This window comes from Micropterus salmoides, unplaced genomic scaffold (genome assembly GCF_014851395.1).
Source record: "Micropterus salmoides isolate LMB-PRFRI ecotype aquatic unplaced genomic scaffold, ASM1485139v1 Ms_hic_scaffold_20, whole genome shotgun sequence".
NCBI classification, from domain to species: Eukaryota; Metazoa; Chordata; class Actinopteri; order Centrarchiformes; family Centrarchidae; genus Micropterus; species Micropterus salmoides.
Genome location: NW_024041151.1, coordinates 27,158,199 through 27,183,506, shown reverse-complemented (window position 1 = coordinate 27,183,506; position 25,308 = coordinate 27,158,199). Strand labels below are relative to the sequence as shown.

Below are 25,308 nucleotides of genomic sequence, written 5' to 3'. Positions count from 1 at the left end.
GCAGTCAGTGTACAGATGGACTGAATTTAATCCCACTTTACTGACACATAACTGCTCTATACACTATGCAGTATGTGCCCTTGTATAATGATGACATCTGTCAGTAACAGTAACAGTGACAGACTGTGGCTCATTTTAAGGACTGCATTATGTCAATGTCAAGATGGTTCCACCCTTCCCTCAGTGTAATTATAATGAAACACACACACACACACACACACCCACACACACACACACACACACACACACACACAGACACACACACACACACAGACACACACACTTACACACACTAAACACTGCTCAGGGTCTTTAGGGCCTGATAATAATAGTGGAGCACAAGAATCTGCTTCCTCTATTATTACTTGTGCTGCCCAGTAATGAAAAACAGAAAAATACCTTAGTACATTTACACTTTGAGGTATTTCTATCTACTTGATTACTCCATTTTATATTACTTTACACTTGTACTTTATTAGGCTACATTTCAGGGGTTAATATTTTCATGGGGACAGCGCGGTGGTGCAGTGGTTAGCACTGTGGCCTCACAGCAAGAAGGTTGTGGGTTCAAACCAGTTGCCCAGGCCTTTCTGTGTCGAGTTTGCATGTTCTCCTCATGTCTGTGTGGGTTCTCTCCCACCATCTCTTGTCCTTAGGTGTGGTTGTTTGTCTATGTGTGGCCCTGCGATGGACTGGCGGCCTGTCCAGAATGTACCCCGCCTTTCACCCAATGTCAGCTGGGATTGGGTAAGCGGTTGACGATGGATGGATAATGTATAAATTGCAAGCATCTCTTAAAGGAAGACTGTGCAACTGTAGAAAGAAAACACAACACAATCCTTCTACTTGAAAAGCAAAGTTGAATTTAATAAGCAATAAAATGTGCCCTTACTTACACAGTCAGGGGTGCTTCTGTTATAGCCTCACTTGGTTTGGTATGATGGCTAATATAAGCAACTTGTGACTGTTACTCCTGTTAAATTATCATTTAGAGATAAACATTTAAATGTCAAGGTTAACAAGTCAATGATTGTCCAGTTACAGTGCGGTATTTTAGTAACATGCAATCATGAATGTTTTGGCAGCAATAAATAGTTTAGCTGCTCTTAAAAGTAGGCTCTTTTAGAAGAAGATCTGACGTAAGAAAAAAAAAACAAGGAAGCTGGTAAGGGGTAAAGTAGGTAAAGCGTGGGCAGCAGAGGAGGATTTCATGCAAGGGTTTGAGAAAGAAGAAGAATGGGAGCAGTTACGATGGGAGGGCAGTGATGACAGGACCATTATTAAGGCTTCCACTAATAAATGCTCTGCAGCCCATTGAGAAGCAGAGACAAAGACACTGAGCTGAATCTTAGCAAGCATGTGTGTTTTAGGCACATGTGGTGTTGTCATATCGCTTTATTTGTTTCATATCTTGAAACAGCTATCTTGGCGTTGTATTTAGATAGCTACAGTGGTTATTTTGAATAACCCAGAGCAGAAGGGTCTGATCCTTTTCTGTCCTCTGACGCCATTTTTACATTCCAAGATCATTTTTCATGACTCCAGAAGAATTTTAACATGCTAACATTTGCTAATCAGCACTAAACACAAAGTACCACTGAAGTTGATAGGAATGTCATTAATTTTGCAGGTACTTGGTCAGAATTTTGACCTGATAGTTATTGAGACATTTCACTCAAAGCCACAAGTGTCAACCTCATGCTGGCGCTAGAGGAAAAGTCAGGGAGTCTTTAGGATTCTTCCTCTGTGCACCATGAACTTCTTTACAAAACTCGATAACAGACTGACATTACCATTCTCTAGAGCCATTCCTCTAGCATGGCTAAAAAAGCATACAAATGCTTGTAAGTGCTTCTGCTACTCATTATCATTATGTATGTACCTTAAAGTTTAAAGAGTTACATCTAAACAAGGGACTCTCTTCATTCCTTATTCACTTTTATTCCACAAACAATTTAATACAATCATATAACACAAAATAATTGTGTCAAAAACATCAAAAGAGTCACTTTATTCTTCACCTGAATGCAAACAATACTATATCAAACACTTAAGGAGTGCCAATTACAATCACAGATGCAGCCTGAGCTGCTAAGCAGAGCAAAATCACACTAGAACATGAAAAAAAGCATCACATTAATAACATTCAATAAAAAACAAACAAAATAATAGTTGAAGTTGATCGGGTGCTATAGAGACACAATTCCCCACCCCACATTTTATGGCCACATTTAATGTAAGTGAGATTTTCTGATTTGTTTTCCTATGAATTCCGGTTGCCTACAAATGTCTGCAGTAAGGAAATTTGTTTTTTTTGGTTCTTCCACAGGGAGGTCAAAGGTCAGGCTCAGCAAAGGACTTGAACCTTTTGCTCCAGTCTTCCTCTGCCTCGGAACCGTTCAGTTTGTAATATGAAAACAAGTCATTTTAACTTTTTAACGGAATGCATGTGATCCAAGTCTCTGGATGGAAAAACACACTTTTCCACAGTTGAAAATTAATGAATGAAACATTTTCTGTACGTTAGCCTCCTTTCTTGGTTGTCCTAGGTAATGTTGACACGTCTATACTTCCCGGTTTAAAGGAAATTCTGAAAATCTCATAATGTCCAAGTTTAAGCATTGAAAAAGTATCTCAGCAGGTGCCTGTGAGAACAGTCCATGATTAGAAAAGAAACATTTTGCGTTATGATGTAAATCTACTGTACATTATTTGCACTTCATGTGTATTCTTGCAGAAAATTAAGCATTTTTTAACTTTATAAATCACAAATTTTGACAGCCCTGTTCTCTGTAGTAATACTTTTTATCCATTGCAGCTCGCAGATTGTCAGGTCTTCGGTCACGCCTTAATACTGTTTTTAATCATCTTATTTACAACAAAGTAGAGTTTTGATTATGTTTGAGCTTTTTTACTAAAACAACCTGGTTGAGTTCACATAATCTGCTCCTTCTGTACTTTTTCACGACACCTCTGATGAACACACTTATTTGCGCTGTGATTTAACCTGTCCTTTCCGTGGTGGTAATGTGATTATGCGCTGTTGCTACCTGAGTAATTTTATTTCCTTTCATGTTTACTGTACCTAGCAATAAAAATGAGGCTACTTGAAGAAAGATCAAAAGAAACAATCAGATTTGTTTGGCAGTTGAGTTGAATCAAGCTACATCACAATGGCTCCTTCTGCAGACTGAGGACTTTGGGTTTACAAGGTGAAAAGTTACAATTCAGGCGTCATACATTGGGTTGGTGAAGTTTCCCAAAGTGCTGTGCTCGTTGTCCAGAAGAGGACCGTAGGATGTACGTCTGAAATGGAGAGGAAATAGAGAAAATAGAGTAAGAGATAAAGTCATATATTCACTAACAAAGATGAGATGACAGTAGTCTTATTTACAATGATAAAAGGAGTTAAAGATAAGTAAAGGAATGCTCTTTTGGTTGTACGAACATTTCAGATCTGCTCTGAAACCCTGAGGTAATCTCTCTGGTTGACAGAAATTTTGTTGAGAACATTTTTTTATTATTATCTACTACTAAGTTCAGTTCAGTAGAATTAACCAGGTTTATGAAAACAACAAACATTTGCTCTTTTTAATGTAATTTTTCAATGATATGAGCATCACCAATTACATTATATTCCTTTTCATTGTTATGAGGTTGGGGGCAGAAAAAAAAGAGACAGATATATAGTCAGACTAAGAGCAGGGACACGTTTGTAATTGCTACTTTTCAGGAAGTCCAGTATAGATGTAATCTACGTGATATTACATTTCCCGCAACGTGTCATCACTTGACCTTCAGTGCATTAAAAGGTGCATGTTAATGTAGTTTGTAGGAGATCTCATTAAGCTCTGGACTCACCGGAACTTATAGTAGTACACCCCACCTAACACTAGGATGACAGTTAAGATGAACACAAAAACAATGGCGGCAGTACTTCCTGTAGAGAGAGATGGAGAAAGAGAGAAACAATTAGTCCATTGTCAGTCATTTTAGTCCTGCGATAGAGTAGTGATCTGCTTAAGGTGTTTTTCAAGCACTTCCTGATGATCTAAGATAAGTCCTTTTCCAGTAGATCAAACTGACATTTAAGCTTAAGAATTAATTAGTACTCTCCTTGTGGGGAAACTGGGCCAAACACACTGCAGAAGGTTTATTTCAGGGGTGGCCAGACTTATTTGAATGTGGGCCATAAGCAAAAACATCTTCTTGATTCCACCATGTTTATTCAACTGAGGTAAATGTTTTCATCAACTACTAATCATCCAAGACAGGGCCTGAACTTAGTTTATATTGCCACTCAGAAATGTGTGCGATGAATGAAGGAATAACATCCAACTAATTTAGGCATCATTTAATGTAAATAATGTTGTCATTCAATGTTCAATATATTTACTCACAAACATTACATGCATGTTTGCATGCACAAAGGACAGATGTTTTTCAGTACATGACAATCACTCCTCCTCCTTAATTAACAACTCACTAACAGGCAGGTACTTTAAAGGTGCTGACAGACAATAAGAAACACAAAGCACACAAGAACTTCACCACAGTTCACCACAGTGTGTTGTACAGTCAGTGCTCAATACACTTCTGAATGAGTCCTTATCTTATTTAAATTTCCACAAGAGTCCATATCTTAACAAAAATCACACAAAAAAAGTCATTTTGGAGATCGGCTGTCCAAAAGTGTTCACTCTAGTGCTCAACACACGAGCCCCCCAGGGCTGTGTGCTCAGCCCCCCACCCCCTTGTTCACACTGTACACCCACGACTGCATCCCCCGACATGAAGAAAACTCTGTTGTGAAGTTTGCGGATGACACCAGACTTCATATTGGGAGGAAATTTATAATCTTGCAGAGTGGTGCTCAGAGAACAACCTGCTGCTCAACGTCAGCAAAACTAAGGAGCTGATCGTTGATTTCAGGAAGAAGGAGATAAAGACACACACTTCTGTCTACATCAGTGGAGCTGAGGTGGAGCAGGTGAACAGTTTCAGGTTCCTGGGAATCAGCATCACAGAGAACCTGACATGGTCGTCTCACATCTCCATGCTGGTAAAGAAAGCTCAGAAAGTACTGGCCAAATTACCGTGCCAAGCTCTTGTCAGCTTTTACAGAGGAGCAATAGAAAGCATCCTGACTGGAAACACAAACTGGCATGGGATGTGCGCAGCCCTGGACCGGACTGGTACCCATCTCCCGAGCATCAGTGATATCTGTGAGGTGAGGTGCCTACGCAGAGCCCAAAGGATACTAAAGGAAAGTACCCACCCAGCCACAGCCTGACTGCAGAGCAGTTTTTCCCACCAAGTAATCAAACTCTAATTCATCCTAAGCACTGCTCCACTGAGCATAGAAAAGTTTATTTCTGTTTTTTTTTTTTTTTTTTTTTTTACAATTGATCTATATTAATGTATATTGTCTGTTATGTAGCAGAAGGGAGTTACAAAACACAATTTTTCTCTATAACTTGTTATATTGTGACAATAAACCTACCTACCTACCTACCTAGCTACCTTGGTGTTGGGTCCTGGCTAGCTAACCTGCTGTTACTCAGGACGGACTTGGGCTGTATCACTGGTGAGTCTCGGTTTGAATATATTTTGAGCTGCTGCTGAGTGTGTGTTTGATGCCATATTCTAATTTATTTTTAAAAATTCACTGTGCACCATTTAAAATTGGGCAGTGGGGCCGTAGTTTGGCCACCCTTTGTCTATTTTGTGTCTGTGAGATGGCACTGAGGCCCAGTAAAAATGTTCAGACAGCCAATACACTCCAAATCACTCCTCTTACCTGGAAGCAGAATCAAAAGAAACAACGGTCTACCAAGTAATGGATAACTTTTGTGAGTTTTAACATTGAGTTGGGAGGATATCTTAGAGATGTGGGGTCTCTGTTGGAAGCTCTGACAAAAATGTGTGATCTTATCTGCTCATTTTTGTCTATTTAATGTTTCTTATCAGTCTTCAACTCGTCGTGACACAAAGCTGTCTGGTCTTTGAACTAACTTTGTGTTAAGTGGGCGGAGTTCAAGATAGAGGTTTGCGCTACACACTCAAGTCGGTTGTAGTTCCCTTTATAATATTCACAAAATTGATCGCAGGTTTGAAATAAGTCCTACACGCAGGTATGCATGATTTGAGCCATTCTTGAGCCAAATTGATTTGACCGCATGGAACATATCTGAAAATGTGACCAGAGATGTGAAAACCCCTTTAAATATAAACAAGACTAAGAATTCACAACCACGCTAGCTGCATGTTGTGGCTGCACAGTGCTAACATGCTAAGTATACGAGAAGCTTAAATGCTGATGTTTAGCCGGTACCGGTACAATATTTAAAATTTTCACCATCCTAGTTTATTGTGTAAGCATGCTAGTGGCTAATTAGCACTAAACAAAAGCAGACAAATCAAAAGTTTGACCTGATGATAGCACTGAAGCAAACTTTAAGCGCCCAACAAAGTTACAATGGAAGTATTTTGTGAAGGGTGGAGGAGTTGCTGTAGTACTGAATGGAAAATCTCTACTGATTGTGTTTAAACACTGGAGGCAGCTTATCTGAATAAATGGTGTTCGCCAACACATTTTCCATCTGCAGAGACAAAAACTGCTTTGAACATTTCTGACACAGTCCTGTATATCACAGCATTTAGGGGCCATTGTAGATAAAAACAAACAAATGACAGAGCTGGGGGAGGGAGGTAATATTCAGAGAAAAAGCTTCCATGATTAAAGTGGCAAATTTATGAGAAAGAAACTCATTCAATAATACAAGTCAGTACAGACATAGGAAAAGAGGTGCAGCTTTCAGACAGCTAGGCAGATATGAGAGACTGCAGCAAGGTCACTTGAAAGCATGCATAATATCTTAGTCATTTATAAACGCCTGCAGGTCTTCAACAATTTTTTTATGCTATGCTAACAGCAAAAAAGTATTTCATTACTGGTTGGTGTATGTAGCATATATGTGATGGCTGTTGTTATTAACATATGCATGCCCTGCTTAATAAAGTACAGCACCTTTAATAACACAAGCACATCTAAAAAAATAATAGAAATAAAAGAAGATTTTTATCTCATAAATGTGTGACTTTATAATCTCAGAGGATATTCAGATGTTTTTCTTGTAAATGTACAACTTTAATCTCGGAAAGTTTTTTTCCGGAATACCTCCTCCTCCTTTTTTTTACCTATGCAATGGCCCCAAAAAGCCACCATATGTGTAACTACTTACAGGACTTACAGGACAGCACTTTTCTACCATTGGAACTCTTCCAGAAACCTCAGAAGGAACTCAGGTACTTTACCAGCATTTCAATTAAATGTACAGTAGCTCCTGGTCAGTGACTAATGACTAATCCTCAGTGTTCTTCAAATGGGAAAGCAAACAGGAACTTTTAGTTTGAGACTTTTGGTTCTGCTATAGTGTATAACTATAGAGAAGTAATTCCAGATTTAGGTCCTGACTTTAGTTTCTGGGGCTATTTGGTCAAAAAGGGTGGCTGGGTGACTCATACTACTTAACAACTTTAACAGGACACCTAGCCCAGCTGTAGTCAGGTTTAAAAGACACAGTCCTGGTAAGACACTGTAATAGTTCTGAGTCAGATATATTATCAGATGTAATGGTTTCTGATGACGGGAAGGGAGTTCCTCCACACAAGGTACAGAGTTCAAACTCAGTTACAGGACTTTGCTATAGAGCACTTAACCAGTGCAAACACATCCAGTAAGAAACAGTAAAATGGATAGATATAAAGAGCTGCAAGTCTTGCTTAACATGTCTTTCAATGGTGAAGATAATATAATAAAACTGATACCATAAGTGTCATCCCATAAGATAACGGAACATACAACTTCACAACAACTAAAACATACAGAAATAAAGTGAAATAGTTTCTCAGTGGCAGAGACAATGAGCTTATGAATTTTCCATGCCAGGGTTGCCTGTACAACTTCTAGAATTCACTAAAAGGTCTACTGCGATGTCATGAAAAACCAGGTCAGTGGTTAAACAGTTTTGTAAATGATAAAATGAGAAGGAATATAACTGGCAGACAGCCTTTTCTCTATAAACCGTGGCTGTTCATGTTCAGCTAGTCAAGACTCGACTGCAAAGTAAACAAGGAAGCGTGAGAGGAAACTGTTTCGTTTACATATTAACCACAGATCGACAGCGTGCTTAAGAAGGTCAAAGAGAATCAGGAACAGATAGTCTGAAGCACTGACTGCATGCATACATTTGACCTCTTTGATCAGAGAAGTGAGATCACTTGTGCTTTATTGGTTTCCTTCAGGCATGATTATGTGTTAGTCAATGTAATGTATGTGTGTACACATTCTGAAACACATTTGGAGTTATTTGGTTTTGTGAGATAATTTGCAGTTTACTGGCAACGCATTTTGATCATGCTTACAAAAATAAACTGCCACATCAGAGGCCATGAGTGTCAGATAAACAGCAAGTCTGCAGTCAGACAGAAATTAGCACTGGGTCAACAGTTTCCTCTTTCATTTCAATGAGACGACATCATTGACACAGTAGGTGTCCTGACACAGAGTCTCTGGCAATAAAATGCAGGGTTGTCCAGCAAAATCAAATATCCTGTTTCAGGGGAACATCAGGGGAAAAGTGAGAAATATACAAAAGTCAATTATATTATAAGCTAATTTAATCACCTACATGCTGCTCAGAGTAACCTCAGTCAGCATCTTTCCCTCTCCTCTCGCACTGTGCAGGAGTGAGAGTGAGTTTCGCTGGTTATGGGGACTCTCTGAAAGTTCACAAGAACACATGAGGAGAGCAAGGTCGGGTGGTTGCCTAGATGAGCAGCAGACTTGTAATACTAGTAATGATATTAGTTTTGTTAGTAGTTCCTTTATTAAGCACATCCAAAAAATAATATTTTCCAAGTTTTTATCTCAGAGAATATAAAAAGAAAATTGTGTTAGTTCTTGTAATTTTTCCACTTTAATCTTTTTAAACAGCCAGGTTTGTTTGACTTTTTTGTTTTTGGAATATCCAAATGAACGGAGAGGTGAGGGCTCTATCCAGAGCCAAAAAAAGCTGCTGGTGAGAAAGAAACTTACAGCACCGCCGAAGCGAGACTGAAAGCTGGCATCGAGGAGGTGAATCGGCGACATCAGCAGAGACCTCAACACCAACAACACCAAAGATGGCAGGCTTGCTTTGATCTCTTCAACAAAGAGTCAGCTGTAAAGTCTACTCCAAAAGCTCGTAAAGTCCACTCGACCCAAATCAGTATCCCCAGGAGATGTGATAAGTGTCCTGCTGAGAGTGTATATGAGTAAAGCTGCTAAGCCTGATAACATTCCTGGTTGTGTACTAAAAACCTTTGCCAATCAGCTAGTTACTACCTACTCTAAATCTTTCTAGGAGTTCAAACAATGATGAGACTTTGTTTCGGGAGGAAATCTATAATCTTGAAGGGGTGCGCAGAAAACAACCTACTGCTCAACATTAGCAAAACCAAGGAGCTGTTGATTTTAGAAAAAAAAAGGCAAAGACACATACTCCTGTCTACATCAGTGGAGCTGAGGTGGAGTAGGTGAACAGTTTCAGGTATTTCTGGGAATCAGCATCACAGAGAGCCTAACATGGTCATCTCAAATCTCCACGCTGGTGAAGAAAACTCAAAAACGCTTGAGCAGCTCATTGGTACCCATCAACTGAGCATCAGTGATATTGGTGAGGAACAAAGCCCAAAAGATATTAAAAGAGAGTACCCACCCAGCCACAGCCTGTTCACCCTGCTGCCGTCTGGCAAGAGATACAGAAGTATCCAATGCAGAGCTGCTTCTTCCCCCAGGCTATGAGACTCCTAAATTCATCCACAGCACTGCACCATGCAAAACAGTTTATTTCTGTATATAATTTTATAGTTTTATTACATATATTGTTTGTTTTGTATCATAAAGGGAACTACAAACTGTATGTCATTTTACAAGTCTGTTGTAATATGACAAATAAATTTACTTTGTACCTTGTACCTTACATGTGTAATTACCGTGATTGTGTATTGCCTTTAACAACAAAGCCAGTGTAGGTAATAAACAATGGAGCCAGGAGCGGTAAGCGCCTGCTTTGTGAAATTACTCTTAGTTTGGTTCATTTGTCTAGATTTTAACAATGACAGCAACCAGTTATGTCAGAGACATATGAAAATGCATGTCACTGACCTTATTGAAGCATCTCAACAGCTAATGGATGAATTGTCACAAGATTTGGTACAGACTGGTGTCACAAAAACGTTAGACTAAGATGGTGAACATGGTAAATATATACCTGATAAATATCCTGTTAGCATGCCGATGTGAGCATTTAGCTAAAACTACTGCAGTTCCAGCATGGCCTCATAGAACCGCCAGCATGGCTGTAGACTCTCAGCCATGTTCCTATACACAGATTTGTTTTAGTATAAATATTAAACTTGTAAAAGAGGGCTATTACTTTTTCAATAAAGATTAAATGTGTATATTAACTGCCAAATGCCAAAAACAAAAACCGAACAACTTTTTGTTGCCACGCACCTGAGCTCAGAGCCTCAGACTTGTGTCCCTCTTCTACCAGGGTGGTGGTTTGGGTGGTATTGGTGGTGGTGCTGGTGGTGCTGCCATTGCTGCTGGTACTATTGTAAGTAGTCGCGCTGGTGGTGGTACTGGTGTTGGTGCTATTAGTAGTGCTGGTGTTGGAACTGGTGGTGCTGCCGTTGCTGCTGGTACTATTGTAAGTAGTCGCGCTGGTGGTGGTACTGGTGTTGGTGCTATTAGTAGTGCTGGTGTTGGAACTGGTGGTGATGCCGTTGGTGCTGGTACTATTGTAAGTAGTCGCGCTGGTGGTGGTACTGGTGTTGGTGCTATTAGTAGTGCTGGTGTTGGAACTGGTGGTGGTGCTGTTGGGCTGGGTGGCAGTTGCAGTGCTGGTTTGTGTAGTGCTAGTGGTGTTGCTGGGGCTGGTTATGCTGGTGGCGGTGGTCCTAGAATCCTGGTCTGAAGTTGGGATATATGTGGAAGACGGGGATGATGAAGGGGAAGAAGAGGAGGTAGAAAAGGCTTCTGATGAAGTTGTCAAGTGATGAGTGCTGCTTTCCTCATTCCTGGCTGTTGTTGGGGTGAAAGCTGTGTTGCTGGTGGATTCTTTTGTAGATGGAGTTGGAATTTTGATTTGATGAACACTGGTTGTTGTTGAGGGTGGTGATGAAGATAATACGGCTGTTACTGCACAGCACAACAGTATACCTGCAATCCAAGATAAAATATGTTTGTTACTTTCTGCAGAAATTTGCTTAAATATATATAACAAAGTATACAAAAGCCATTCTTGTTTCTCTGATCAATTCCTTTTTTATGGTCCCATTGGCTTTAAGGAGACCATAGCAGAATGATTGCGTATATTCCATCTCTGTCCTTTCTGATGTTGTTTCTTTATTTTAAAGGTCCACTCCACACATTAAGGTCAGGTCAGTTTATTAACACTAGGTGTCCTACTCAGCTGCTGAAAACAATTGTATAATGTCTTGTGTGGCTGTGGGGGAGCTTTACAACAAATAACTCTGATGATGTCATCATAGAGAGTCCCCCAAATTATACAAAGCTATATAATAAGCTTCTGTAGCAGCCCCTTAAAATCAATTGTTAGTGTTTTAGAAATGATATCACTGATTGTAATCTGCTTACAGATCATTTTTATGTTCTGTATTTGATTGGTATAGCATTTCACTGCCCTACTTTAGTTGTACTGCAGTTCTGTTTTTATTGCACTTGTAATTTAACCCTGTCAGAAACAAGATAGTCTCAATTGATTTATGATGACCAACAATATTTTATTAATAATAATTTCCCCCTTAGATCTAGAATGTGCAATGTCTAATCTGTTATGTTGTACAGATGTTAATATTTTATGTGTGTGCCCTGGAAAATATCAGCCTACTGGCTAAAATCAGTGAATGCTAAATTAGAAGCAGGTCCAGTTTATGTTCTGGCAAAAATCACCAATAATTGTACAACAGAACCAGATGCCTTGAATTCAAATAAAACAAAGATGGCAAGGCAGAGAAACAAATCAGCAAAACAAGCGAACGGATGTAAAGTTAGCTAGCTTCACTTATAAAATATAAACAAGAGTAGGCTGCTATAGTTTTATGCAGACAAATGGAACCTGTGGCCTTCCCGGGGTAGCGGAGGCTATTATTGTTAATGCCTATAATTTTAAAATGAGATGTTTAGTGATCACTAACTGGTGTAACATTGCAATGTCCATATACTTTTGACTATGTAGTGTATAATCATGTATACATAGCATACAACAAACCATATATTTAAAAAGAAATGAAATACAAGGAAAACGATGATAGTTTATTGCACATGGGAGTTAGAGCAGGCTTCAAACTTAAGTTTTAAATGTGCTTTTGAACATTAACTGCAGCCGCACGCAATCTAGACCGCCAAATGTGGATTAATGCTGAAAATAGTGCCCAACAAATGCACTATTTCTTCCTGATAAAAACTACAGTGCCCAAGTGAAAATTACCTTTTGAAAAATGTAACTACATATTTGTGAGCTATTTTTAAATTTACACATTATGCTTTGACATAAGACTTCCTTCACTATCCACAGATTTCAAAACAGTACAGCTTTCTTCACAGTCAAAGTATAAAAAAAAACATTTCCTGCCTTGCTTTAGTGTGTCTGACACAAATCTGTTTTAACCGTCAGTAAGTCTTGAAAACTCAACACCAGATCAAACATTAAAGAAGCATTCTTGTGTGTAACCTTATCATCTATTAGGGAGAGTGTGACAAACTTTTTTGACCCCTATTTTAAAACAGTCTGTATTTATAAAGATGCTATAACTTGAATTGAATTGAAAATGTCTTCAAACAATGGTGGTATGGCTGCATTTCCCCTATCTCCCTGAGTAAAAAGGCACCATCGATTCAACTTATTTAAGCAGTTTTCTTGATTTTTGTTATTTGATAAGGGAACTCTTCTACATAAAAAGAGAAAGAGAGAAATTCGATTTTAAGGCTAGTCAGCAAATGAAATAACATGTATTGATGTCAGAGTTTACTTACATTTTATTAGAGTTTGCAGGCTGACCCTCATCATTGTGTTCCTTTTACTGTATATCTTCACAAACACTTGAGTAGCTGGAGCTCTATGTTCTCTGCTCCCTGTGGACAGCTGTAGTGTGTGTGTGGCTGCCTGTGACTGTAGATCACTGATTACGAGACCGGGGGGGGGGGGGTGTACATGATGCCTGAGTCACATTAAAAACCTCACAGGGCAGCATGAAGCTGTTGTAATGAAGACTTAAAAACTGAAGTCCACAGGAAGTTGATCTATACGTGACAAACTAGAAGGGAGAAGGGCCACATTAAAAGCTGCACCATTGTACATGATTCTATTCAATATAGTATCACTAATATTCCTCCTACTGACATTTTAATTGTAATTATTAATGTATACCAGCAGAGAGCAGCACATACATTTAGAATGTGGCCTGGAGCTTCACAGCAAAGAGATTTTAAAATATGAAAGTATTACAAGACACAGATAATCTACAAGTCCATGAAATACAATAAAGCACGAGGTAGATATTTGTCACATTGTAAAGTGAAATTGAGTTATAATTAAATATTGCTGCTAAACTGCTTGGTCCCAAAATGAGGTAGAAATATGCAGCTTACAGGATCACTCGATGCATCGTTAGTTGGAGATGAAGACTTGAGCTTATCTTTGTAGGCCACTCCACAAGTCCAGTGGCTCCAGGCTACCCTAGTAGTGGCTCCAGGCTACCTGGGGCCACTACTAGCATAACACACCTGAATATGTGACTGTACTGTCAGTATTTGAATTGTGGGAAAATTAATTAATTGAGAAGGAAGAAGAATGTTTGGAATAAAAAAACCCAATATCTGGTTCTGATCCCTTTTTTTTTAATGGTCGACCATAAGTCCAACAATGTGACAGGAGGGCTGTAACTTAATGAAGGACTTTTTAACTTTTCTGCTAGTGCACCATCAGGTCAATATTTCAGTATTCTAGTACTTTGATTTATGACCAAATCCCTGCAAAACTAACAACATGCTTATCAGCCTTGGCTGTCCTTGTTGTTGGTGGTGGTGTGCAAATTAGCAAATGTTAGTATTCTAGCATGCTAAACTAAGATGGCAAACATTATATATCAGCATGTTTTTTTTTGCTGTGAGCATGTTAACATGCTGACATTAGCATTTAGCCTAAAGAATCGCTGTGACTAAGGTGTAGCCCTGTTAGACTAAAGTACTTGTTACACTAAAGTCTTTTGGCTTTGGGTTAACTTACCTGAGGAATTCTGGTTGAAAGAGACAGTTTCTGTATTTAAAGAGCTACTGTTGATGCTGTTGGTAGCTGTGGTGGTTGTGATGGTGGCTGGTGTGGTCTGGGTCACAGATGTTGGGTCAGGCCCTAGAGTAGTGGGCTGCGCTTTGGTAGATGGGGATGTGGCAGATGAAGATGTATCGACTACAGGACTGGTTTTGGCTTGTCCAATCCTGGCTGTCACGAGGTCTGTGGATTGAGTAGAAACTGTAGAGGTGGCATCAGCATCATTGATGGATTGAGCTGAATTTGTAGTGGTCACATCAACAGGTGATGGGACAGGTTGGGTAAATGAGGTCTGGATAGTTGTGGTCCATGTTACTGTTGACGATTCCTCCCTCCTCTTAGTTTTCAATGGAGGAGCAGCTGTGGGAGTAAGAGAATTTTGTGTTGCACTTGAGGATGGTGATGCTGTTGATGATGAAGATGGTGTACATGATGCCTGAGTCACATTAAAAACCTCACAGGGCAGCATGAAGCTGTTGTATTGAAGACTTAAAAACTGAAGTCCACAGGAAGTTGATCTATACGTGACAAACTAGAAGGGAGAAGGGCTTACTTTAAACCACATTAAAAGCTGCACCATTGTACATGATTTTATTCAATATAGTATCACTAATATTCCTCTTACTGACATTTTAATTGTAATTATTAATGTATACCAGCAGAGAGCAGCACATACATTTAGAATGTGGCCTGGAGCTTCACAGCAAAGAGATTTTAAAATATGAAAGTATTACAAGACACAGATAATCTACAAGTCCATGAAATACAATAAAGCACGAGGTAGATATTTGTCACATTGTAAAGTGAAATTGAGTTATAATTAAATATTGCTGCTAAACTGCTTGGTCCCAAAATGAGGTAGAAATATGCAGCTTACAGGATCACTCGATGCATCGTTAGTTGGAGATGAAGACTTGAGCTTATCTTTGTAGGCCACTCCACAAGTCCAGTGGCTCCAGGCTACCCTAGTAGTGGCTCCAGGCTACCTGGGGCCACTACTAGCATAACACACCTGAATATGTGACTGTACTGTCAGTATTTGAATTGTGGGAAAATTAATTAATTGAGAAGGAAGAAGAATGTTTGGAATAAAAAAACCCAATATCTGGTTCTGATCCCTTTTTTTTTAATGGTCGACCATAAGTCCAACAATGTGACAGGAGGGCTGTAACTTAATGAAGGACTTTTTAACTTTTCTGCTAGTGCACCATCAGGTCAATATTTCAGTATTCTAGTACTTTGATTTATGACCAAATCCCTGCAAAACTAACAACATGCTTATCAGCCTTGGCTGTCCTTGTTGTTGGTGGTGGTGTGCAAATTAGCAAATGTTAGTATTCTAGCATGCTAAACTAAGATGGCAAACATTATATATCAGCATGTTTTTTTTTGCTGTGAGCATGTTAACATGCTGACATTAGCATTTAGCCTAAAGAATCGCTGTGACTAAGGTGTAGCCCTGTTAGACTAAAGTACTTGTTACACTAAAGTCTTTTGGCTTTGGGTTAACTTACCTGAGGAATTCTGGTTGAAAGAGACAGTTTCTGTATTTAAAGAGCTACTGTTGATGCTGTTGGTAGCTGTGGTGGTTGTGATGGTGGCTGGTGTGGTCTGGGTCACAGATGTTGGGTCAGGCCCTAGAGTAGTGGGCTGCGCTTTGGTAGATGGGGATGTGGCAGATGAAGATGTATCGACTACAGGACTGGTTTTGGCTTGTCCAATCCTGGCTGTCACGAGGTCTGTGGATTGAGTAGAAACTGTAGAGGTGGCATCAGCATCATTGATGGATTGAGCTGAATTTGTAGTGGTCACATCAACAGGTGATGGGGCAGGTTGGGTAAATGAGGTCTGGATAGTTGTGGTCCATGTTACTGTTGACGATTCCTCCCTCCTCTTAGTTTTCAATGGAGGAGCAGCTGTGGGAGTAAGAGAATTTTGTGTTGCACTTGAGGATGGTGATGCTGTTGATGATGAAGATGGTGGGGTTGTTGTGAATTATTTTGGAGCATTATAGCCTAAATTGTTATCATTAATTACTAGAGCAATGGTGGTCTACATTGTCATCATTTAAAGTGTTATTTTATAGTGTAAAGTTAGGATCACAGTGTTAAAACTCTGTAGCTCTGAGTGTGTGTGCTCCTTTCTGTATCTAACTGCCCAGGCTCAGCAGTAGCACATGTGTGTGTGTGTGTGAGCAAGTTCGTGTGCTTTGGGAGAAAAGGGAGGGAGCACAGTGAGGCAGCATCAAAAACACCTGCAAAGGAAAATATAGGAGCAGATTTTGTGCAAATTGTATTACAAAACATACAGTCCATCACAGTAAGAATGTCCTGTTTCTAGCACAGAGCACAAACAACACCAGTTTATTCCATAAAAGTCAGTTTGGAAGAAATAGCATGATCAAGCAGAGTGCATGCAGAGGACACAGAGAGGAGGAGCAGGCAGTCATGGAATTTCCCAGACTCAGGTGCAGTAGGAAAGAGAGCCAAGAGATGATGTGAAGCCAAGAAACAGAGCTATAAAAGGAGGTCCAGAAGGAGGTGAAAGTCAGTCGTTACATGGTTTTCATGTCGACTCGGGTCTCTGTTCTGGTAACAGAATGGGGCTCTATTTTGCACCGATCTCTGACACACTCCGGTGGAACTTCTAATTGGTGTCTGTTTTTGTTGATAATAAAAATGTTGGTAAAAGTTCAAACTTTCTTATCTGGCCCAAGTCTTGAATTTTTACACGACAGGGTGGTGAGAGCTGTCTGTCGTGTTGGGTCAGGACACACCAATATGACATTATTTAAACTGAGTTAAGCTTTTTGCAAACATATTTCTTCTAAACACAAATCAATTTGAGTTTGAATGAATTTTAAGTTAGAAAAAGGCCATGCAGTGGCAGAAAAACATCTTTACTTAAAATGCTTAGTTTAAATAATAATATCTAAATGCAAGCCATTATAATCATACAGCCTCTCACTAATTGTTCTTGTACATATCTGTCTGGTATTTATCTGTTTCTAAACTTTAATGTATTGATGAAAAGGGAATTGCGCTTTCAGTGGAAGTTGGAAGAAACATTGTGGCAGGAAAAGAGTTTTGTAGTGTACTTGAGAATGATGATGGTGGTGATGATGAAGATGATGGAACAGATGTATCTGCAGCAGGTCCTTTTAGGGTCCAGCAGAACAGCAACCCTGCAAAGTCAAGAGAAGTCTCTTACAATATTGAAAATGTAGCTTTAGCAACGTTTCCACCGTAGGAAATTTACCCAGGAACTAGGAACCTTTCGAGGAACTCACTGCATTTCCATCGCAGGCACCAGTGTCTAAATTGAGTTCTGGGGACTTTGGTTTACCCCCCAAAAAGTCCCTTCACAGGGTCTAGTACTTTCCCAAAGTACTGGAACTTTGGGTGGTGGGGCTTGCAGTGCTGAACATTTCTGAATAGTCCAGTAGAGGCTACTTGCTTCAAGTCCAGCATCTTGGGCATTTGAATCCGATTTGCTACTACTGCTCATCTCCTTTCTACCGTCAACTCACTGACCACATTTGTATACCAATAAATCATGATCAGCACCCAGATGGCACACATAAGTCTTGCTGATGTCAGCTCTGACGCTCAGGCGGACACAGTGAGTGCTGCAAGCTGAGCTGCTGCTGCTGCTAACGTTGGCTCAGTTCAGGTTTGTTTTTAGTTAAGGTGGCTTTTCCTTTGAGGAGGTTTCTATCGGGAGCCGAATTACCACCAAGGCCATTAAAGCATTAAAGACACTGAATAACCTTTTCCTTTAAATGTTAGTTTCTGGGACTAAAACATGGCTTTGGATAGAAGTGTTTTGTTCAAAAGAACAAATCTTATGGGTGAATAAACTGAACTGCCTGAAAAGATCTGTTCATTTCTCAGTCAGTTGCAAGCAAACTTGCAGGGCTACACTCACTAAGTTAAGTGATTCAAGTCATTTGTTTATAGGAGGAATGGGGTGTATTCAAGACACCAAATACACAGCTGATTCAGATTGCTAACATTTAGCTGCAGTTGAAATAAAGGCGGGGGCCTCTTGAAAGGTACTTGGTTTGGGTCGGCAGATACGATGATTGCAGTCAAAGAATCTGGTACAGGAGAGAGGATCCACAGTTCAAGTAATTTATTGCGGACCGTGCAGAAGACATACATATTCCATACAACACTTATTTGGTTAAGTAAGTGTGTGTGTGTGGTCAAAGGAGAAAAAACAATATACATAAGAATAACATGAATGTAAAGCAATATCGGCAAACATACATATCTACAGTGGGGGGAAAAAGTATTTGATCCCCTGTTGATTTTGCACGTTTGCCCACTGACAAAGAAATTATCAGTCTATAATTTTACTGGTAGGTTTATTTGAACAGTGAGAGACAAGATCCGATTTAAAAATTTAATGTAAGATTAAAAGCTTATTAAGATTAGTAATGTCTTGCGTGTAGTGGCAGTTGTACACAATGTTCTGTGTAATTGCTAACAACAAAAAAAATCTGAAAAACGCATGTCAAAAATATTATACATTGATTTGCATTTTAATGAGTGAAATAAGTATTTGACCCCTCTGCAAAACATGACTTAGTACTTGGTGGTACCTCTCCCCCATGATTTGACGGTACATGGCCCCGTCCATCGTCCCTTTGATGCGGTGAAGTTGTCCTGTACCCTTAGCATAAAAACACCCCCAAAGCATGTTTCCACCTCCATGTTTGACGGTGGGGATGGTGTTTCCGGGGTCATAGGCAGCCATCGTGCCTGCCTGTAACCTTCTCACCAAGCTGCTTGGCGATGGTCTTGTAGCCCATTACAGCTTTGTTGTGTAGGTCTACAATCTTGTCCCTGACATCCTTGGACAGCGCTTTGGTCTTGGCCATGGTGGAGAGTTTGGAATCTGATTGATCGCTTGCTTCTGTGGACAGGTGTATTTTATAGAGGTAACAAACGTGATCAGGAGCACTCCCTTTAAGAGTGTACTCCTAATCTCAGCTCGTTACCTGCATAAAAGATACCTGGGAGCCAGAGATCTTTCTGATTGAGAGGGGGTCAAATACTTATTTCACTCACTAAAATGGAAATCAATTTATAAAATTTTTGACAGCCATTTATCTGGATTTTTTTGTTGTTATACTGTCTCTCACTGTTCAAATAAACCACGAAAATTATAGACTGATAATTTCTTTGTCAGTGGGCAAATGTACAAAATCAGCAGGGGATCAAATAATTTTTTCCCCAACTGTAACTTCAGATCATTTGTAAATGTAGGAAACCCGCAATGGCAGTGCTAAACATATTGCAGGGTACGCTAACTGTAACACATGGATACAACTAACACAAGATAACAGCCATGCTGTGCCCTACACACAAATTGACATCGGTGTCGCAGTTTCTTTTTTCTCTAGTTTATGTGCAATCGCATGGGCCAGAATTACCGTGAAGGGCCGCACATCCTCACTGTCCCAAAGTTTGCTAAGAAAGTGGTTTATACATTACTAGTGCTTGAAGTGGAAAATAACAGCTGCCAGTAAACAGTTACCACTTAGGTTCTGCACCAATTTATGGTGGAAATGTCTTTATTTATGTAAAGGGAAACACAATTAAGGTGGCAGGTGGTAATTCAAAGTAGAAAAATATTACAGAATATAATGCAGTAATCAGCAGCTTGTTGCTTAAGCTTAAGTTACTGTTTTGGATAATGCATTTGCATTGCATGTTTCCTTATTGTACATTGTTTTACATAAATATGACTCCACTAAAAGTAGAAGTCTTCAATTTAAATACTTCTACTTGAGTCACAGTACAAAAGACTGATAGTTTCTTTGTCAGTGGGCAAATGTACCAAATCTTAATCTTTGTCTAACAAACAGTCCAAAAGCTCGAAATTATTATAAATTAATCTTTTTTAATTAAAAGAAAAAGCAGCAAATCTTCACATTTGTGAAGGTGGAACCATGAAATGTTTTTACATGACAAGTGTCTTAAACAAACTTGTTGCCAGTTAATTTCAATGTCAATCTAATAATTGTGTCAGCTGTACTTGTTTAAAATGTTGGTTAGTTTGTAACAAAACATATTTTATCAAGTCCTCATATATTTTTTGTGTTAAAATCTTAATTTGTAAAGTAACTAGTAACTAAACCCTCTGAAATGTAGTGGAGTACAAGTATAACGTGAAAAGAAAATACTCAAGTAAAGTACAAGTACCTCAAATTACTGTCCACCACTGTTTTCTTCAAACAAACTGGGGAAATAGTACATTTGATGGAGTGTACTGTCAGGAGGGGATTAATCAACTTTTGGTGAGTATTTCCAGCAGCAAGGTGCTATATGTATGAGTTTATGTGTTCATCGTAAGGAAGATCACCCAGTGAAACACTGTGACTCATTGATGTCTTTTTAATAGTAATAATGGAGCTCTATGGCACAGAGGAAAAAGATATATCAGGCTTTGCATACACGTTTCCAATAAGAAAAATATGAAATTAAAAGCTCACTAAGTGGTGTGAGCTCAGTGCTCTCTCTGTTAATGAAAAGAAGACTAAAGAGCTAGTCATCATGAGACACAACAGTGCTTGTCCATATTTGATTAATGATAAGCCTGTTGAGATAGTTGAGGAGGTTAAATTCTTAGGAACCATTTTTGATTGTAAATTAAGTTTTTACAGCCAACACAGAGTACATTTTTAAAAAAAACAATGCAGCGTTTGTATCTGCTCCGGAAATTGGACTCATACGACATAAGCAAGAATATCCTAGAGAGTGTTTATCGAAGTCTCATCAAAAGAATTCTAACTTTTAATGTATGTACATGGTATGGACATTTGGGGGTTAAGGACGAAAACAGATTACAAATTTGGCTGTTAACATTATTGGTAAAGAGCAGAAACAACTGGGATGTATATATAAAATGCAGGTGGAACTAAAAGATAGACAAATTGCATCTGATTTTGTACACCCCTTGTTTAATGAATTTACCAAATTGCCCTCTGGGAGGCGCTATAGAGCAGCTGTAGCAACGAAGACCATTTACAAAAGTCTTTCAATCCAAATTCAATAATCTTACTAAATTCCTAATGTCTCCACACTGGAATCCTATCTGTTATGGTCCGTACTTTGTATTTTGTGTTATTTAATATGTTTTTGTAGTGTGATTTATTTTTTTTAATGATGTGGTTTTTAATCTGCCTGTGAAGCCATAGACAAATTTACACACTGAGGACAAGAAAGACAATAAATCATAAATATAGCAACCACTGCTGCAGCCTCTATCGATTGAAAATGATGACATGGATACATCACTCTCAACTCATTGGTTGAGACAAAATGGCAACTATTCTTTAAAAAAAAAAGTTCAATTATGGTTTATTTCAATGAATACTACAATTGCATGTCATGCCAACTTTAGTGGCTAGACAAACAGCAGTGGGAGAAACCACCCGTAGAATGTAAGTTATTTCAAGCCATCATATCAAAGCAGAATAAAGCTGTTTGGGGAGGAGAAGGGTGTGTGTGTGTCTGTTTACTTGTGATGAAGAGAAGGATGTGTGTCTGCCTGGTAAGGGTGGGATGAACCGTCCCGCCATTAGTAATTAAAAACGCATTACACCAAATTAAAATATTTCAGTGAAGTGCAACTCCGATGTTTAGAACATATCTCAGCTGTAATAAAATTGTCATCTACAAATGGCTGAACTTACTCAATTTAAAATAAGAACAAATTTAGCATATAAAAGCATTTTTTTTTACATTACTTCAACAGACACCTTTTTACACTACATCATATACTGAAGTATGTCAGAAATGTGTACAAAAAAATTGTTAAAAAAGTACATGAAAGACAATAATTTGTGACAACAAAAGTTAAATGTAATAAAGTAATATTTTAATTAATTAATTGTTAATGTGAAAAGTGTAATTTTAATATCAAATAGAAAATATGTAGCAATAAAGTACATCATGTATTTTCTGCTGGCAATCCACATATGCTTAAAATATACTAGTGAAGAATATTAAAAGTTGCGTCTGAAAATGACATGTTTGAGTTTATTCAAAACAAGTTGAACATTAATGTATTGTTATAGTTCAAAGTTAATATTTCACTTTTATAAACATTATATGTATCACATTTTATATGCTCTTGTCAGTATTTATTATCGCTTATCACATCTGTTTTTTTAAGGTTATTGAGGTTATTATTATAATAATATTTTAATCCCTGAGAATATTTTCAAACGGGACATAGGATACATTTGTTTTCCTTAAGATATGTGCTTTATTCTGCCTTTTAGAGACCACGAGATGCCTGAACCCTTTTAGGAACCACTGTACAGTTATAGTCACATAACGATTGGAAGTTTGGAGGCAATTACCTAAATCACACATTTGTCCACAATATCACTCGATATGTGGAACTGATTACTTAAGTCATCAATTAATTAATAACTTATGTACATTGACAAGTTGTGAGTTGCTAAATTCTTTTTTTTTATATTTAAATACTGAAAGTAGTGAATTAATTCAATTAAATCCCATGGTTAAACTTCCTCTGATGGACTCACATACCTTAAGCCTTATTTTGTTACTGTTTTGGTTACACAGTATGTGACTGTGATGAGTTTCTGTTTCCACAAACTGAAATTAAACAGAAACTGTAGATTTACTGCCTCTTATGGTTTATAAAATTCCACTGAAATAAAGCTTTTCCCTCCAGCTTTTGAGTTTTATCTTTTTTAGTGCATAAGTCAAAAGTCTATCATCAGTGAGAGACTTCATGTTTATTTTTTTAACTGAAAGAATAACCTGGTAATGTAATATGGTGTTTTTTTTTAAACTAATAATAACATCCCAAAGATAATCCTGAAACAAATCAGTCTGCATTGTAAACCACTGGAATCACTTAATCTGTCCATCCATTGTTGTTGTTATTATCTCATTTTAATCTATTTTAATTTAACAAATGGGGTTATAAGGCTTAGAATTAAATCAAATATTGAATGGTAAACTATGTCTCACATTTACATTATGTAAATTACATTTTCTTCTGTAAAGTAATATGGTGATACTGAAATGTGATCTGCTGTATTGTCAGAGGGACTATTCTGGATTTAAGTGACAGATGATATTATAAATTAATAAAAATAATTTTACCAAAAATCAGATTTTGTGGCTCACAGTTTGTTATCATTACATTCTCATTGGTTGTCCACCAGTTTTACTTTTTTCTCAAAAAACTTTTTTTCTTAAGTTAAGTGGCATTGTCTTATACACAAATATATTAGCGTTTTTTCCTGAAACTATAAAAATCTTCAACTAATAAAATAAAAACATTTTTTAAAAGAATAAAAAAGAGATTTTAGGGTATAGTACCATCTTAAAAAACATCTAAAGTAGCAAATCCAAGTGTGGTGCATGGCAAAGTTTACTTACATGCAAACAAAATTTGTGTGCTGACCCTCATCACTGTGTGCCAGTATATTTCCCCCAAATTGTAGACTTGTTATGCTGCATGCAGCTCTGTGCTTTCTGCTTCCTGTGGATAGAAGTGTCTAGCTGATTGTGACTGTAGCTGACTGATTATAAGAGCCTGGGGGTGAGGCCAAATTATGGAGAATTGACCATGTCATATTTTGGAATTACAGATGGTTTCTTTTGCCAAGGATCAGAAAGTTTAAGTAAAAAGTGCAAGTTTAAAAAGTTTTATGTTTTTAGAGTTCTCTTGCAAAGGTAACTTGAAGGTGGTTTAATCTGGCCTTCACCCAACACGTTGTCTATAGCTTGCAGCTAGATCATTTTTATTGACACACAACTTTGTAGCCTTACATGGATCTTTCCCAGGGTGGCTTTTCCAATACATGTCCCTCAGTAGAAGCAAAATATGCTTTTATGTATTTCCTTTGTATGCCAGAATTAGCACCAGAGAGTTCTGCCTCCAAACACTTGATCAGACAATGTCCCCAAACCCATGTACAATGATAATCAATACAAGTCCAGACTTGCTGTTGGACTTTAAATGACTTGTCTTTGTCTCCTTGGGCAAGTTGTTTCACAGTGTACTGGCCATGGTTTTAATAGCCCTGTCTCTATATTCTAGACTGCAGTTTGGACTCATCAGGAATGCTTTACCTAAGGATCTGAGATTGCGCATATGCACTGACTAAAAGGCCAGAAATAGGGATCAGATCATGTGATGATTCAAAGCCTGATTCTTAATGGGCCAGTATACAGTGTCAGAAGAGCTTGTTAGATGATTAAACACCTTCGGAACCACAGGTGGGAATGGACCCAGGGTTTGAACTTCTTTCTCTATCTGTCTCTTTTTCATTCCTGACATTTTTCTTTTCCTTTTCATATGATCAACCAACTGCAACTTTATAAATGTTTTCAAGAATAGTGTGCCCATGTCCCCGTATTTAAACAATAGCATGTCACTTGCCGCCTTCATGACAGCAGACTTTTTCACTCCACAAAGAGATGAAGAGATGCTGAGGTAACCGTTCTCTTTACATTTTGCTCAAAGCCTCAGAATGAAACTGAATTTTGGCCAAGACATTTAAAAAGGGAGTTGCAGGAGTCTGAATGTGTAGATAAGAAATGACAAGATGCCTTACCACCTCAAGGTCAGTGCATGATAAATAGGTTTTAATTGGAAAAAACTAAACTAAACCAAATACTGCACCTAGCAGTCTAAGAGCAGTTTTAAGTTAATGTGATTTCAAGGAAATCCAGGCACTCTGTATCGCATTAACGTGGAAGGGATTACAATTTGAAATTCAGATGACATTGCATTTACTAATCTATTATACTATTATTTTAATAAAGTGGAGGTAAGCAGGTTCATCTTCTTACCGTATGATAAGATAATATTAATCATTACTTATTAATTGTTATGGATAATGAGAGCA

General features: G+C 38.3%; 1 protein-coding gene across 1 annotated transcript; it reads right to left on the bottom strand.

Moving 5' to 3' along the window:
- Positions 1–1,921: 1,921 nt before the first annotated feature.
- On the bottom strand, positions 1,922–23,949 carry parm1 (prostate androgen-regulated mucin-like protein 1). Its single transcript, XM_038734320.1, has 7 exons — positions 23,834–23,949; positions 17,497–17,583; positions 15,914–16,315; positions 14,358–14,759; positions 10,562–11,269; positions 3,862–3,940; positions 1,922–3,306 (listed from the first exon to the last, which is right to left on the bottom strand). Exons 1-7 carry the CDS (start codon positions 23,862–23,864, stop codon positions 3,228–3,230), a joined length of 1,788 nt encoding a protein of 595 aa, XP_038590248.1. The 5' UTR covers positions 23,865–23,949; the 3' UTR covers positions 1,922–3,227.
- Between the last annotated feature and the right edge of the window lie 1,359 nt (positions 23,950–25,308).